Genomic DNA, 15169 nt, shown 5'->3' with positions numbered 1-15169 from the left:
TGCTACTCTAGACATCAGTTGAGACTTTAGAGCAAATCTATTACATTATTAAGCCAATCTTCTCTGTCACTTAGAAATTAACCACCCTTTGTTGGCTTTTTGTCAGCAGTCAAATGAGACTATGTGTGACATAAAGAATATATTTCTTGAGCTGGCAAGGAGCATTCTGCCTTATTATCTTAGGAAACGAGTTATGTTTATTTTTAACACTTTCATAATACTGGTGTCATTAAACCTAACCAGGCATATCTGAATATTTTAGTGTTCTGAGCTTATATTTTATACTACCCAGATGGTTATTTTTTTCTTTCGAATTAAATAGAAAGTCCATAATCACTTAAAATTACGTTAGTACAGTAGTCTGTCAAAATACACATTCCAGCCTGATTTTAACCTTTTCTTTGAGAGTCTTACTCTGCCACCCAGTCTGGAGTGCAGTGGCACGATCTGAGCTCACTGCAACTTCTGCCTCCCAGGTTCAAGGGATTCTCCTGTCTCAGCCTTAGTAGAGTAGCTAGGATTACAGATGCGCGCCACTACACCCAAATACATTCTTTTGTATTTTTTAGTAAAGTTGAGGTTTGGTTTCACCATGTTGGTCAGACTGGTCTCAAACTTGTGACCTCAGGTGATCCACCCACCTCGGCTTCCCAGAGTGCTAGGATTGCAGGCATGAGCCACTGCACCCGACCTGATTTTAACTTTTTTTTTTTTTTTGAAACAGGGTAGTGTTTTGTTGCCCAGGCTGAAGTGCAGAGGCACAATTATAGGTCACTGCTGTCTTGAATTCCTGGGCTCAAGTGATCCTCCCACCTCACCCTCCTGAGTAGTTGGGACTACAGGTGCACACCCCACCATGCCTGGCTGATATTTAAATTTTTTATAGCAATGGCATTTTGCCATGTTGCACAGGCTGGTCTTGAGCTCCTGGACTCAAGGGATCCTCCCACCTAGGCTTCCTTGAAGTGCTGATATTATAAGTGTGAACCACCACACCTGGCCCCATTATTCCCTCCTGTACACGTGAAAAAATACCTGCATTTTGATCATCCAAATAGTCATTCAGCACAGTGTTAACCTAGAAAAAAACAGCATTTGGGTATTTTGTAGGTCATGACTAAGGTACATCACCAAAGTGATGTTTCTTCTCTTTTACACTTTCTGATTATAAGATTGCATGAGTTTGCCACCCTAAGTCTCCTCTCTTTGATAAGTATTTGACTATTTCTATATATGGAATGTCACATAACCAGTGTTAGAAGTTTATAGAAAGGTATCTTCTACCCATTGTCTTTCAGTTCTTTGCTTTTGAGTCACTCTCACTTTATAAGATAATGTTGCCTTTTACCCCTTACATATAAAGAAATGTGTCAAAATTTAAAAGGCAATGATGGTAAGCTTTCATTTCTTTTGATTGTGCTAATGAGAGAGAGTGTATGTTGCGGGGGGCCGGGGGCGGGAGCGGGGGGCGGGCAGGGGTGGAGAAGAACCTGAGCCCTGGAAGTCACAGAACTGGGTTCACATATCAGCTCTGTCACTTCCTGCTTGTAACCATGAGCCTCTCTGAACATACTATGTATTTCAGCTCACAAAGTTGTTAAAACAATTGATACTGTATGGAAAGCACCCAGCAGTTTCTGCCATAGTAAATGCACCATTAGGTTAGTTTTTTGTTTGTTTGTTTTTTGAGATGGAGTCTCGCTCTTGTTGCCCAGGCTGGAGTGCAATGGCACCATCTCAGCTCACTGGGTTCAAGTGATTCTCCGGCCTCCGGCCTCGCCAGTAGCTGGGATTCACAGGCGTGTGTTGCTACCCCTGGCTAATTTTTGTATTTTTAGTAGAGACAGGGTTTCACCATGTTGGCCAGGATGAACCCCTAATCTCAGGTGATCCACCTGCCTCGGCCTCCCAAAGTGCTAGGATTACAGGTGTGAGCTACCATGCCTGGTCTTATGTTAGCTGTTTTTCTGTATCAGTACATTAAGGTGTCTAATGTTCAATTAGAGTTCATGTCTGTCTTTGCAAAAGGGGGAACAACACACAAGTGAATGGTGTACTCCCAAACCTCATTTAAGATGTTTTTTGAACTTTTTCTGTGTTCTGTGTATGTTTCTAATAAAGCAGATCTTAGTGAACTGATTTTTTTTCCATTTGTCATTTGCTGGAGGTTATAACTAGTAGCTCAAATAGGATACAGTTTATGCAGGAGGAGAAGTTCACAGAGGGTCCTGTCTCTTCACTTAGTGAGGTGACTTGTATTTGAAAAATTAATAGGTATTAGTTATTCAAGATAAAAACTATATATAGGTAACTACTTATAGTTACTGTCTTTAAAGTGTGAAATGTGAAGACTGCCATTAAGCGGATTTTTTTTTTTTTTTTTTTTTTTTTTTTGAGACAGAATCTCACTCTGTTGCTAGGCTAGAGTGCAGTGGTACGATCTCGGCTCACTGCAACCTCTGCCTCTTGGGTTCAAGCGATCCTCCTGCCTCAGCCTCCCTAGTAGCTGGGATTACAGGCACCCGCCACCACACCCAGCTAATTTTTGTATTTTTAGTAGAGATGGGGTTTCACCATGTTGGCCAGGATGGTCTCGATCTCCTGACCTCGTGATCCACCCGCCTCGGCCTCCCAAAGTGCTGGGATTATAGGCTTGAGCCACCGCGCCCGGCCCATTAAGTGGATTTTTAATCTCACACAAGCTCAAGGCACAGCTGAAGACCTTTTAAATTCTGTGAAAGATAGTGGGTATTTATAGCTAGTTTGTAATTCCAGACCCTTAATTTATCTTATCTGTAAGTCAGCCTTGTTGACTGTATCTAACATTTAGCACGTGTACAAAATTATTCAAGTCAGTAAATATATTTTAAAAAAAACTAATTGACTTTGTTACAAGATTTGCTCATTTAACCTTTAACAATCCTCTTTAAAATAGGAATGGTGATGTAACAGAAATTCCTGTAACTTACAGAGTACTATATGTAGATGAGGGGGAGCAGTTCAGCAACAACAATGCCGTCATAAATCAGGCAGTGCATTGGGATACTTTAATTAACCAAGTAGTTCACATCATTCAGTACTCAAATGTCATAATTCAGAATTAGATGTTTTAAGAAAGCTAATTTTTGTACATAAGAAAAAATCTTATTAAAACATATATTAAGATAGAAAAAGAAGGAAATATTAGTAACTCTCCTTTATAGATGAGGAGATTGAGAGACCAGAGTTTGAACTTACATAAAGTCGTATCAGTAGAGGGACTCAAATTAACAGTTTTTAATGGTATGCTATTTCCACTAGAAAATTAATGGTTTATTGTTGGAAAAATATTTGTATGTTGTTTAATGATCTTGGAAATACAGCCCATTATTTTAACCTGTTGAAAAAAATATTTATAAGGCTGGGTGCGGAGGCTCATGCTTATAATCCCATTGGGAGGCCGAGGCAGGTGGATCAAGAGGTCAGGAGTTTGAGACCAGCCTGACCAACGTGGCAAAACCCCGTCTCTACTAAAAATATAAAACATTAGCCGGGCATGGTGGTGGGCACCTGTAATCCCAGGTACTCTAGGAGGCTGAGGCAGGAGAATCTCTTGAACCCAGGAAGCAGAGGTTGCAGTGAAGCAAGATTGCACCACTGCACTCCAGCCTGGGCGACAGAGTGAGACTCCGTCTCAAAACAAAACAAAAAATATTTATAAATAAATGTTGAAGAAATAGATTATATATCCTAGTAGGTATAACTTGTAAAATTTCAACATAGGCAGCTGGTTTTATAGCCCATTATTTTAACCTGTTGAATAAATAAGATATAAATAAATGAGTTATAAGTTGTAAAATTTCAACACAGGCAACTGATTATATAAACTGTACTTGTCTGCAAGGTGTTGGCAGTGCTTCTTTAAAAACAGTTTATAGCCAGGCGTGGTGGCTCACACCTGTAATCCCTGCACTTTGGGAGGCCAAGGTGGGCAGATCGCTTGAGTCCAGGAGTTTGGACCACCCTGGTCAACATGATGAAACCCTGTCTCTACTAAAAATACACAATTTAGTTGTGTGTGGTGGCGTTCACCTGTAATCCCAGCTACACAGGAAGTTGAGACAGGAGAATCGCTTGAACTTGGGAGGCGAAGATTGCAGTGAGTCAAGATCATGCCCAGTACACTACGGGCTGGGTGAGAGTGAGACTGTCTCTGAAAATAAAACAGCACAGAAAAAACAGTTTATAATTCCCTATATTATGGAAAAGGTATATGGATGTTTATGTATGGAAGTTTTAAAGTGACAGAAATTTTAAAAGAACTTGCTGTCAGAGATATCTGAAATTAGTAATGGTTTTCCTTGTAAAATAGTTTTCTATGGGCCGGGTGTGGTGGCTCACGCCTATAATACCAATACTTTGGGAGGCCGAGGCAGGCAGATTACCTAAGGTCAGGTGTTCGAGACCAGCCTAACCAATATGATGAAACCCCGTCTCTACTAAAAATACAAAAATTAGCCAGGCATGGTGGCATGAGCCTGTAACCCTAGCTACTCGGGAGACTGAGACAGGAGAATCACTTGAACCTGGGAGGCGGAGGTTGCAGTGAGCTGGGACCATGCCATTGCACTCCAGCCTAGGCAACAAGAGCAAAATTCCATCTCAAAAAGGAAAAAAAAGTTTCCTGTGTTCTGTTTGTTATAGACTAGACTGTCAGCTGATGTGCATTAAGCGGGTTAGAGTCTGATAGGACTTTCTAAGTGTCCACTGTATTATTGAGGGGTTGCAGAGAAAAGAGATTGCTAGAAAGTTTCTTTGCAAAGTAAAGAAAGACATGTTAATGCCCTTTTTTTTTCCTTCCAAAATGACAGATTTTGCCTACTTATTTGTATGACATTTTTTCATTCTAGTATTTTCTTCTGCTATAAAGCAGTACTTCTATATATTTTCCAAGGAACATAGTTAATTAATTTGAAGGCCCTTACTTTGTCCTGTTGGCTTTCACTATGTTTAGGTACATATCAGATAGAATATTTACCACAATATTACTCTAAAAATACAGAGGAGTGCCTTAAAAGCAGTATGAGAAGGAAACATTATACCTGGATAGACTTTGAAGAGTGAAGTATGACCTACTTGATTAGGGGTCCTTTTTTATTTTTTACACTTCAGCCACCTTTTGGCTTTTCGAAGTTGACAAATTGTTTTTTATTCATCAGATATAGTTCACTTCGTTTAGCTCTTTTCTATTCACTGGTTTCCATGATCTGCCTGTCCCCCCCCCCCCCTTTTTTTTTTTTTTTTGAGATGGAGTCTCGCTCTGGCACCCAGGCTAGAGTGCAGTGGAGTGATCTCGGCTCCACGTGCCGGGTTCACACCATTCTCCTGCCTCAGGCTCCCGAATATCTGGGACTACAGGCACCTGCCACCACACCCAGCTAATTTTTTTGTATTTTTGGCAGAGACAGGGTTTCACCGTGTTAGGATGGTCTCGATCTCCTGACCTCGTGATCCGCCCACCTCGGCCTCCCAAAGTTGCTGGGATTACAGGCGTGAGCCACTGCACCCGGCCCTTCCTGTTCACTTTTAAAATAGCTGCCATTTGACAGTGCTGGTCTGTTATTCTTCCCAGCTACTCTTCTCGTGTTACTGCAGCTGATCTCAAATGCAGGAGCAGCAGAGGTACTTTGAGAGAGAGAGAGAACAGAATGTCAGAGTCCAGCAAATTGTGGGAAATCGTGTGATTGTGTGATTCACATCTCCAATGAGAGAATCAGTTGTTTCTATGTCTAGATCCACCCTGTTATAAGAGTAATACCATCAATAATGTATTTTTGATTATCTGGATGCTTTGGCGCTAGTATCAAGAAATAAAAATTGTAGCAGTAAAATTACTGGTCAGATGACTGTGAGTAGAACTTAATTTGATGACATTTAAATTAGAACAGAATAAAAGTAGTTTCAAACTCTAGAGGTTAAGTATTATGGGAAGGTCAGTAAGTCATCTGTGTATATATCAGCATTAAAATGTTCACCTCAGTTCTTCTGCCAACACCCTTAAATGACCTGATGTTATTTGATTTGTATATTGCTTCCAACAGTGAATCCCTTAAAAAGATGACGAATAAGGCTATACTTTAAAAGTTAGAAAACACATTAATTTCAGATTTTAACTTTAGGACATTGTTGTCAAGGGTCAAATCTTACCACAGATTAATTTCTTACGCTCTTTTGTTATACAGTTGCCAATGAACTATAACTCATGAATTTGTGTTTTTGGTACATTTAGATCAAAGGAATTTTCTTCAGTCCTTAGAACGTATAGGAGGGAAAGTCTGTAACATTAATGGTAGGAGAGCGTAACATGGACCTTTCTTTTAATCTATAATTCTAGGACGACATAGACAGCCTAAACCCAGTTCTCAGGGACAACCCGCAGCTTCACGAGGAAGTGAAAGTCTGGGTAAAGGAACAAAAGGTTCAGGAGATTTTTATGCAAGGTAACTATTTTGAAGTTATGCATTAAAGTTTTTTGGATCTAGGCAACTTATCATATTTGGTTTTGGTTATTCAATTGTGTGCAATATAAATAGAAGGCCCAGTCCAGTATTTTGAGTTATATATATCCAGGAAAATAATAGCAGAGTCATAATAATTTTCATAGGAAGTTGATAATTTCACAAGTTTATTAACTTATTTGAGCTAAATGCCTATCATGAAATTACAGCCACACACAGGTGTTTTGTTGACAGAAAACTGCATATTATGGAATTCTTTAGGTGTGTCTTTCCTGGAGAAGGAAGCATTGTTTGCAGTAGAGGGTTGCCCACAGCCACCATTTATTTCCTTTGAAGAATATTCTTCGTATCTGGTAAAAGTGGCCTATTTCATCAGTGCACCTTTTTCAGAAATTTACTAATCTTTTGTTTCCTTTGTTTAGTATGTTAAAACATGTGACCTTCAAACCAGTGGGGTTTGATAATTTTTAGCAATGCCCATTTCTGTCAGTAAAATCATGTATTGTAAATACAGGCTTTTTGGAAATTGAATGGAAAGTGAGACAATATGGCATGAACAGTTGTCGAATGTCTTTGCGAATGGAATTTTGTTGTTAAATTCCCATGTTTATCTCAACCGTCAACTTCCATGCCATTAAGCATCAAGAGAGAATCCCAAAGCTGTTTGCTGTATATGGGCATGTACAGTAGTGGATCATCTACATATTTAATTCTTCCTAGGTTAAATATTCTTTAAACTTTTCTATGGAGAATTTCAAACACATACAAAAATGGAATATTTCAGTGAATCACCTATCTCCCAGCCCCAATAACTATCAAATCTTGGCTGATCCTGTGTTGTCCATACCCCCTTCTATCAAATTTTAGACATCACCCTATTCTATCCTTTTTTGTTGTTGTTTTTTGTTTTTTTTTTTGAGACGGAGTCTGGCTCTGCTGCCCAGGCTGGAGTGCAGTGGCCAGATCTCAGCTCACTGCAAGCTCGGCCTCCCGGGTTTATGCCATTCTCCTGCCTCAGCCTCTCGAGTAGCTGGGACTACAGATGCCCACTACCACGCCCGGCTAGTTTTTTGTATTTTTTAGTAGAGACAGGGTTTCACCGTGTTAGCCAGGATGGTCTTGATCTCCTGACCTCGTGATCCGCCCATCTCGGCCTCCCAAAGTGCTGGGATTACAGGCTTGAGCCACTGCGCCCGGCTCTATCCATTTTTTAAAACAAAACATGCTGAAACATTATTCTGAAAAAAGTAATAGTGTTTAAATTTTAAATAGTAGGTATTGCAAGTTTTCATTTGTCTTACAAATGTCAAATGTTTTAACAGGTTTGATTTGTTTTTTTAAAATCAAGGGATTCCGAAAAGGTCCACACATGGTGATTGTTTGGTACATCCCCTTTGTTGCTCTTTTTGTTACCTTTCCTTGCAATTAATTTGTTGAAGAAACCAGGCAAATTGTATAAAAATAATATTTTGTTTCTGCATTGTATCCTTAGAGGAGAAAAGATTAAGGGGCAGTATAGTCCCTATTCATTCTATGCAGAATTGTGTGAGGCTGACTCTAACCTATGTTAAGTAGTGGGAACAAACCAGTGTAAACTGTTTGTTAATGGGAATTGAAAACTGATCATATTTGAAGTTACTCTATAAGCATGTCCTATATTATTTAGAAAAAGTAATACAAAGTCTTATTCTTCAATAGTTAGAAAAGACTGAAGTTTATATAATTGATATGGCTACTAAACTGTTTACGCATCACCTCCCTTAACATCAACATCTTTACTTTTCTCTAGATGAATGTATTAAATTTACAGGTCATATGGAATACTTTCTACAGTTCATTGATTTATATATATATATATTTTTAAAGCTGGCAAAGGATTAATTGTTGAATCTGTTGTAACTGTAGAAGAAAGAACATCAGAAAAATAAATTCAGTCCCAGATCTTTGACTTAAAATTTTACCTAATCTGTCAACCTCTCATTTTCTTGATTTTTGTAAAAGGGCTAACAATACTTAAGAGAGAGAATTAAATAAGCACTTGAAAATTTTGAGGCCGGGCGCGGTGGCTCACGCCTGTAATCCCAGCACTTTGGGAGGCCGAGGCGGGCGGATCACAAGGTCAGGAGATCGAGACCACGGTGAAACCCCGTCTGTACTAAAAATACAAAAAAAAATTAGCCGGGCGCGGTTGTGGGCACCTGTAGTCCCAGCTACTCGGGAGGCTGAGGCAGGAGAATGGCGTGAACCCGGGAGGCGGAGCTTGCAGTGAGCCGAGATCGCACCACTGCACTCCAGCCTGGGCGACAGAGCGAGACTCCGTCTCAAAAAAAAAAAAAAAAAAGAAAATTTTGAAAGCACTTTGTAAATTATTAAGGTACAGCAGTTTTTTCCCTTTCAGTTCTTTGTTAAAGTATTTGATACCATTTTAATACCTGTGAATTAAAGATCATTTTCATCTCAGTATCCTCTTCTGTAGAGTGACTTGTTTTATTAGACATATCTGAATATCTGTAGATAAATATCTTTAATATTTAATTTTTAAATTTTCTAATGGATATCTATACAAGAATATCTTTTGAAAAAGTGAGTTTAACACCAAAGTGTACCATATTTTGTTAAAAATTTTTAGTGCTGTATGTATAAATTCACTTAGCCAATCTCTTTTTTAAGACTTTTAGCAGCTTTTCCTGGCTGTTATAGCAAATCAAAATTTGTAGTTGTTTATGGTAAAGTTTTGGCAACTGGAAGACTCAAACAAACATCAAGTTGCAAGTTAACCTTCCTATTTCAACCATGTAAGTCAACTTCCGCAATCTTACTAAGTAGCTTTGTGACCTTACTACATTCTACACTATTGTAACTTTGCATTTTGAACTGTTCTCTTATTAACTTGTGATCCTAGAAACCTTCCTTCTCTCTTATTTTATTTCTGTTGAATCAGGAAGTATGTAGGTCTAGTGCAGTGTATATAGTAACTTCAGAATGATTCATTTGAAAGGATATTTATTTACTTCTAAAACATTTTTTTGAAAACTGATAGTTGGATATATTACTGTTATACACTAGCTCATGTTTCTTCTAAAAGGCAGTTATTAAATGAAAATGTCTCCATTTAAGATATTTCTATTTCTTGTGTTTTTTTTAAGGTCCTTATTCCTTAAATGGATACAGAGTGAGAGTATATAGACAAGACTCTGCCACCCAGTGGTTTACTGGCATAATTACTCATCATGATCTCTTCACCCGCACCATGATCGTTATGAATGATCAGGTAAATAGTTCGACTGATATTTTTGTAGAGATTTTAAAAGTTCAGATCGTCTGTGCCCCCCAAAATACATCAACAATTTGATACTAAATAATTTTTTTCTCTATGGTTTTTGGTCCTGTAATTCTAGTAAGTTTAAGTGTATCTGATATTTCATAGAGGTCATTTCAGGTCATAGGGAGACAGTGATGCTCAATTTATTTCAACACTGATAAAATCAGTTCCTAAAATAGAGGCATTAAACTCTTTTAATTGATTAGTCTTTTCAAAATCCTTAGATCAGCTAAAATTTTCTTTCTCAGAGTTGCAGTTTTTCTGTCCCTCCAGTAATAAAAATGTTTCCCAAATCGTTTCTTTTCATCAGTGAAAACTTAAACACAAACGCTACAGTTCTTCTCACATCAGATGTCAGTGTTGGTATGCTCAATTAAGTTTTATGGTGAATCTTAAGGATTATAGGTTTCCTATGGAGTTTCTTTGTTTTGTTTTGTTTTGTTTTTGAGATGGAGTCTCGCTCTGTCACCCAGGCTAGAATGCAGTGGCATGATCTCAGCTCACTGTAAGGTCCGCCTCCTGGGTTCATGCCATTCTCCTGCCTCAGCCTCCTGAGTAGCTGGGACTACAGACACCCACCACCACACCCGGCTAATTTTTTTGTATTTTTAGTAGAGACGAGATTTCACCATATTAACCAGGATGGTCTGGATCTCCTGACCTCATGATCCGCCCACCTCGGCCTCCCAAAGTGCTGGGATTACAGGCGTGAGCCACCGAGCCCGAATCCTATGGAGTCTTAAGTACCGGTCTGAAAGTCTTGAGATTTCAGTTTTTTTTTTAATACAAAAAATATTCATTTTTAAAGCTGTTGTTTATGTAGAAAAAAATATTTATACCTTCCTGCCTGATTGGATTGTGGAGATTATCTGATAGAGCTCTTTTATACACAATTCAAAGTGAATACTTTGGTTAAAATGTAGATAAAATGCTAAATAAATGTTATTCTTTCATTGCGTTTGATTTTTTTTCCCTAAAACAGTGACAAACTTTTACCTCTTAAAGTAGAAAACTGCCTTGAATTGTTAAAATAGTTTTAACCGCATTTAAAAAATTATTCATTTGCACAATTTTTATCTTTTTCTTCTCCCTAGAGTCTACCTCTGAGTTTTATTTTACAACTGCTTTTTGAAAATTACTTTCTGTTTTTAAAATACATTTCATATCTTGGCATCTGTGCTTTTGTTTTGTAGTATCATTGTTGGCATCTGTATTCTTGATTAATACCCTTGTTTTTCAAGATGTACTTGCAGTAAATATATTTGCTTTTTAATTATTGGTTAGCAGTTGAAATGGTAAGTTTCAGAATGTTAAAAAGGTAATTTTGTCTTAAGTGAATAAAGTAAATTATTGTAACAGAATCTTATAAATTAGGGATCCCAAGCTGACTTCTAAACGTTTCTACCGAGTAAAGAAATTATACCAAATATTTGATTAGCTCATTCTATTTAATTTTTGTTTTTGTTTTGTATCATGGATTAGGTACTAGAACCACAGAATGTCGATCCTTCTATGGTTCAAATGACCTTTCTAGATGATGTTGTTCACTCTTTGTTAAAAGGTGAAAATATTGGCATTACATCACGACGCAGGTCTCGTGCCAATCACAACGTCAACACTGTTCACGTATGTATGTTATTAGGGATGGATTTCTGTAAAATATTTTTCCTTAGGCTAGTAGAAACCAGGCAGTAAACAATTACTGTTAATTGGTTGTTTTTAGAGCCATTATACACGTGCTCAAGCAAATAGTCCCAGACCAGCAATGAACTCCCAAGCTGCTGTACCAAAACAGAATACGCACCAGCAACAGCAACAAAGAAGTATCCGTCCAAATAAGAGGAAGGGCTCAGATAGCAGTATACCAGATGAAGAGAAGATGAAGGAGGAAAAATATGATTATATATCACGAGGCGGTAGGACCCACTTTTTTTTTAAGGGAATGAAAACAAAACAAAAATACATTTTAAAATATGCTTATTTAATGTGAAAAATAAGATTGTTCTTTCTTTAATCCTACAGAAAACCCTAAAGGTAAAAACAAACACTTGATGAATAAAAGAAGGAAACCTGAGGAGGATGAAAAGAAACTAAATATGAAAAGACTTCGAACTGACAATGTTTCAGACTTTTCTGAGAGCAGCGACTCAGAAAATTCAAATAAGAGAATAATAGATAATTCATCAGAACAGAAGTCAGAGAATGAATTGAAAAATAAAAATACTTCAAAAATAAATGGAGAAGAAGGAAAACCCCATAATAATGAGAAGGCAGGAGAAGAGACCCTAAAAGACAGCCAGCCTCCCTGGGATCAAATACAGGAAGATAAAAAACATGAAGAAGCAGAGAAGCGGAAGTCTGTTGACACTCAGCTTCAAGAAGATATGATTATCCATTCATCAGAACAATCCACAGTTTCTGATCATAATTCTAATGATTTACTTCCTCAGGAATGCAGTATGGAAAAAACACATACCATGGAATTACTACCAAAGGAGAAGTTTGTATCCAGACCACCCACACCAAAATGTGTTATTGATATTACAAATGACACTAATTTAGAAAAGGTGGCTCAGGAAAACTCAAGTACCTTTGGCCTTCAGACACTTCAGAAAATGGATCCTAATGTTAGTGATTCAAAACACTCTATTGCAAATGCAAAATTCTTGGAAACAGCAAAACAAGATTCTGACCAGAGCTGGGTCAGTGATGTAGTTAAAGTGGATCTTACCCAATCAAGTGTTACAAATGCTTCTTCAGGAAATGATCACTTGAACATGGAAAAAGAGAAGTATGTCTCTTACATTTCTCCTTTAAGTGCAGTTTCTGTCATGGAAGATAAGCTGCATAAGCGAAGTCCACCTCCAGAGACTATAAAATCTAAACTTAATACTTCAGTAGATACTCACAAGATAAAATCCAGTCCGTCACCTGAAGTTGTTAAACCCAAAATAACTCATTCTCCTGATTCTGTAAAGTCTAAGACCACTTATGTGAACAGCCAAGCTACTGGTGAAAGAAGACTGGCAAATAAGATAGAACATGAGCTGTCAAGATGCAGTTTTCATCCAATTCCTACTCGAAGCAGTACATTAGAAAATACAAAGAGTCCTCTTATCATTGATAAAAATGAGCATTTTACAGTTTACAGAGATCCTGCACTTATTGGGTCAGAAACAGGAGCTAATCATATTTCACCTTTCCTAAGCCAGCATCCTTTTCCTCTTCACTCCTCATCTCATAGAACCTGTTTAAATCCAGGTACCCATCATCCTGCCTTAACTCCTGCACCCCATTTACTAGCCGGATCATCTAGTCAAACTCCATTACCTACCATTAACACTCATCCTCTGACTAGTGGTCCACACCATGCTGTTCATCACCCTCATTTACTTCCCACTGTGTTACCTGGAGTGCCTACTGCCTCCTTACTTGGTGGCCACCCACGACTAGAGAGTGCTCATGCCAGCAGCTTGAGCCACTTAGCACTAGCACACCAGCAACAACAACAGTTGTTACAGCACCAGTCACCTCATCTTCTTGGACAAGCCCATCCTTCTGCTTCATATAATCAGCTTGGACTTTATCCAATTATTTGGCAGTATCCAAATGGAACACATGCATACTCAGGACTCGGTTTGCCTTCTTCTAAGTGGGTTCACCCAGAAAATGCAGTTAATGCTGAAGCTTCATTAAGGAGGGTAAGTTACACTGTAGTTTGCCACATATCAATATAAATGAACATGTACAGGTGCTTTTTCAATATTCCATCTATTTTTTAGGTCATTTCCTATTATAAAATATGTTAGAACTTTTCGGTTGTTTTTCCATATGCTTAGTAACCTCAAGAGTGGGAGCTGAAACCTCAGAAAAGCCTGTTTATAAAAAGAGTTAGTTTAAGGAAGTAAAACTTTATAGATTGTAATATTTATTATACATATAAATTTTGGGTATATTTTCTTTTTTTCTTTTTTTTTTTTTTTGAGATGGAGTCTCACTCTGTCACTTGGGCTAGAATGCAGTGACATGATCTCGGGTCACTGCAACCTCTGCCTCCTGGGTTCAAGCGATTCTTCTGCCTCAGCCTCCTGAGTGAGTAGCTGGGATTACAGGTAGCTGCCACCATGCCTGGCAAATTTTTGTATTTTTAGTAGAGACGGGGTGTTACCATGTTGGGCAGACTGGTCTTGAACTCCTGACCTTGTGATCCACCTGTCTCGGCCTCCCAGAGTGCTAGGATTACAGGCATGAGCCACTGCGCCTAGCTGATTTTTGGTATAAAAATTATACCAAATTATGCATAATTATAATTATACAATAATTATGTGGTAATTATAATATATAATACAAATTATACAGAATTGTTTTGCCCAGCCAAATTCCCAGAAATGAAATTTCTAAGATTTATATAAAATTGTAAGGCTTTTGATAAATATTATCAAATTATTCTTAAAAACAAATTATTATATTCTCCAGATGTGTATTTGTATATTAATGGTATAGTACGATGTTTGACTATTTAACCCCCTTGTTCCCTTAAGGATGTTCAAGGTTGCAGATTCCCAGTATTTGAGGGTAAAGCTGCAGCTGAGATTTTGTCTGCCTAACACAGTATTGCTGAAGGTGGTGGTATAAGGCTCTTGTTCATTCATGAGCTATGTGGTTTCTATAGCAAATTCATTTTTACACTAAAAAATGGTTGTTGAGAGCAATACTTGCCCCGGTATAAAAAATGGAAAAATTGATATCACTTTTAAACTCCCAGGAGACAGCCTTGTCCTTTGTACATCCTAGGATGCTCATCAAGTATCCCCCAGAATCTTTTTAACACCTTGTTTGTTTTCGTGGTTAAAAAACACACACGTACATAACATTAAATGTGCCATCTTAAACATTTTTAAATATACAGTTCAGTAGTGTTAAGTATGTTCACATTGTTGTGCAGCAGGTCTCTAGAACTTTTTCATCTTGTAAAACTGAAACTATAACCATTAAACACTAATTCCCCTTCCCCGCCAGCCCTTGGCAACCGCCTTTCTTCTGTTTCTGTGGTTTTCATGACTTTAGATACTTTCTGTGAGTAGAATCATAGAATATTTATCCTTTTGTTACTGGCTTATTTAGTTTACTACAGTATTCTTGAGGTTCATCCATGTTGCAACATGTGACAGGATTTTCTTCTTATTTGAGGCTGTATAATATTCCACTGTATGTATGTGCCCTATTTTCTTTCTCCATTCATCTGTGTGTGGACACTTGCATTGCTTTCACCTCTTGGCCATGGTGAATAATGCTACAGTGAACATGGGTGTTTTTTTTGTTTGTTTTTTTGTGGGGTTTTTTTTGAGAC

General features: G+C 37.9%; 1 protein-coding gene across 7 annotated transcripts in view; it reads left to right on the top strand.

The window, feature by feature from the left end:
• LOC105466156 (jumonji domain containing 1C) overlaps positions 1-15169 on the top strand; it is a 310861-nt gene that overhangs the window by 249957 nt on the left and 45735 nt on the right. For 3 of the 7 annotated variants that reach the window (XM_071069618.1, XM_011715124.3, XM_011715126.3), the window contains 5 exons: positions 6374-6479; positions 9644-9768; positions 11302-11445; positions 11543-11735; positions 11842-13520. In XM_071069618.1, coding sequence (XP_070925719.1) covers positions 6473-6479; positions 9644-9768; positions 11302-11445; positions 11543-11735; positions 11842-13520 — 2148 coding nt within the window. In that variant the 5' untranslated portion in view covers positions 6374-6472. Of the gene's footprint in view, positions 1-6373; positions 6480-9004; positions 9293-9643; positions 9769-11301; positions 11450-11542; positions 11736-11841; positions 13521-15169 lie in introns of those variants that run through there. The other 4 variants (XM_024788032.2, XM_011715128.3, XM_011715129.3 and 1 more) reach the window with 3 other exon arrangements.

Source organism: Macaca nemestrina, chromosome 9 (genome assembly GCF_043159975.1).
Source record: "Macaca nemestrina isolate mMacNem1 chromosome 9, mMacNem.hap1, whole genome shotgun sequence".
Lineage (NCBI taxonomy): Eukaryota > Metazoa > Chordata > Mammalia > Primates > Cercopithecidae > Macaca > Macaca nemestrina.
The sequence above is the reverse complement of the archived record's forward strand: the minus strand, read 5'-3'. Positions and strand labels throughout refer to the sequence as shown.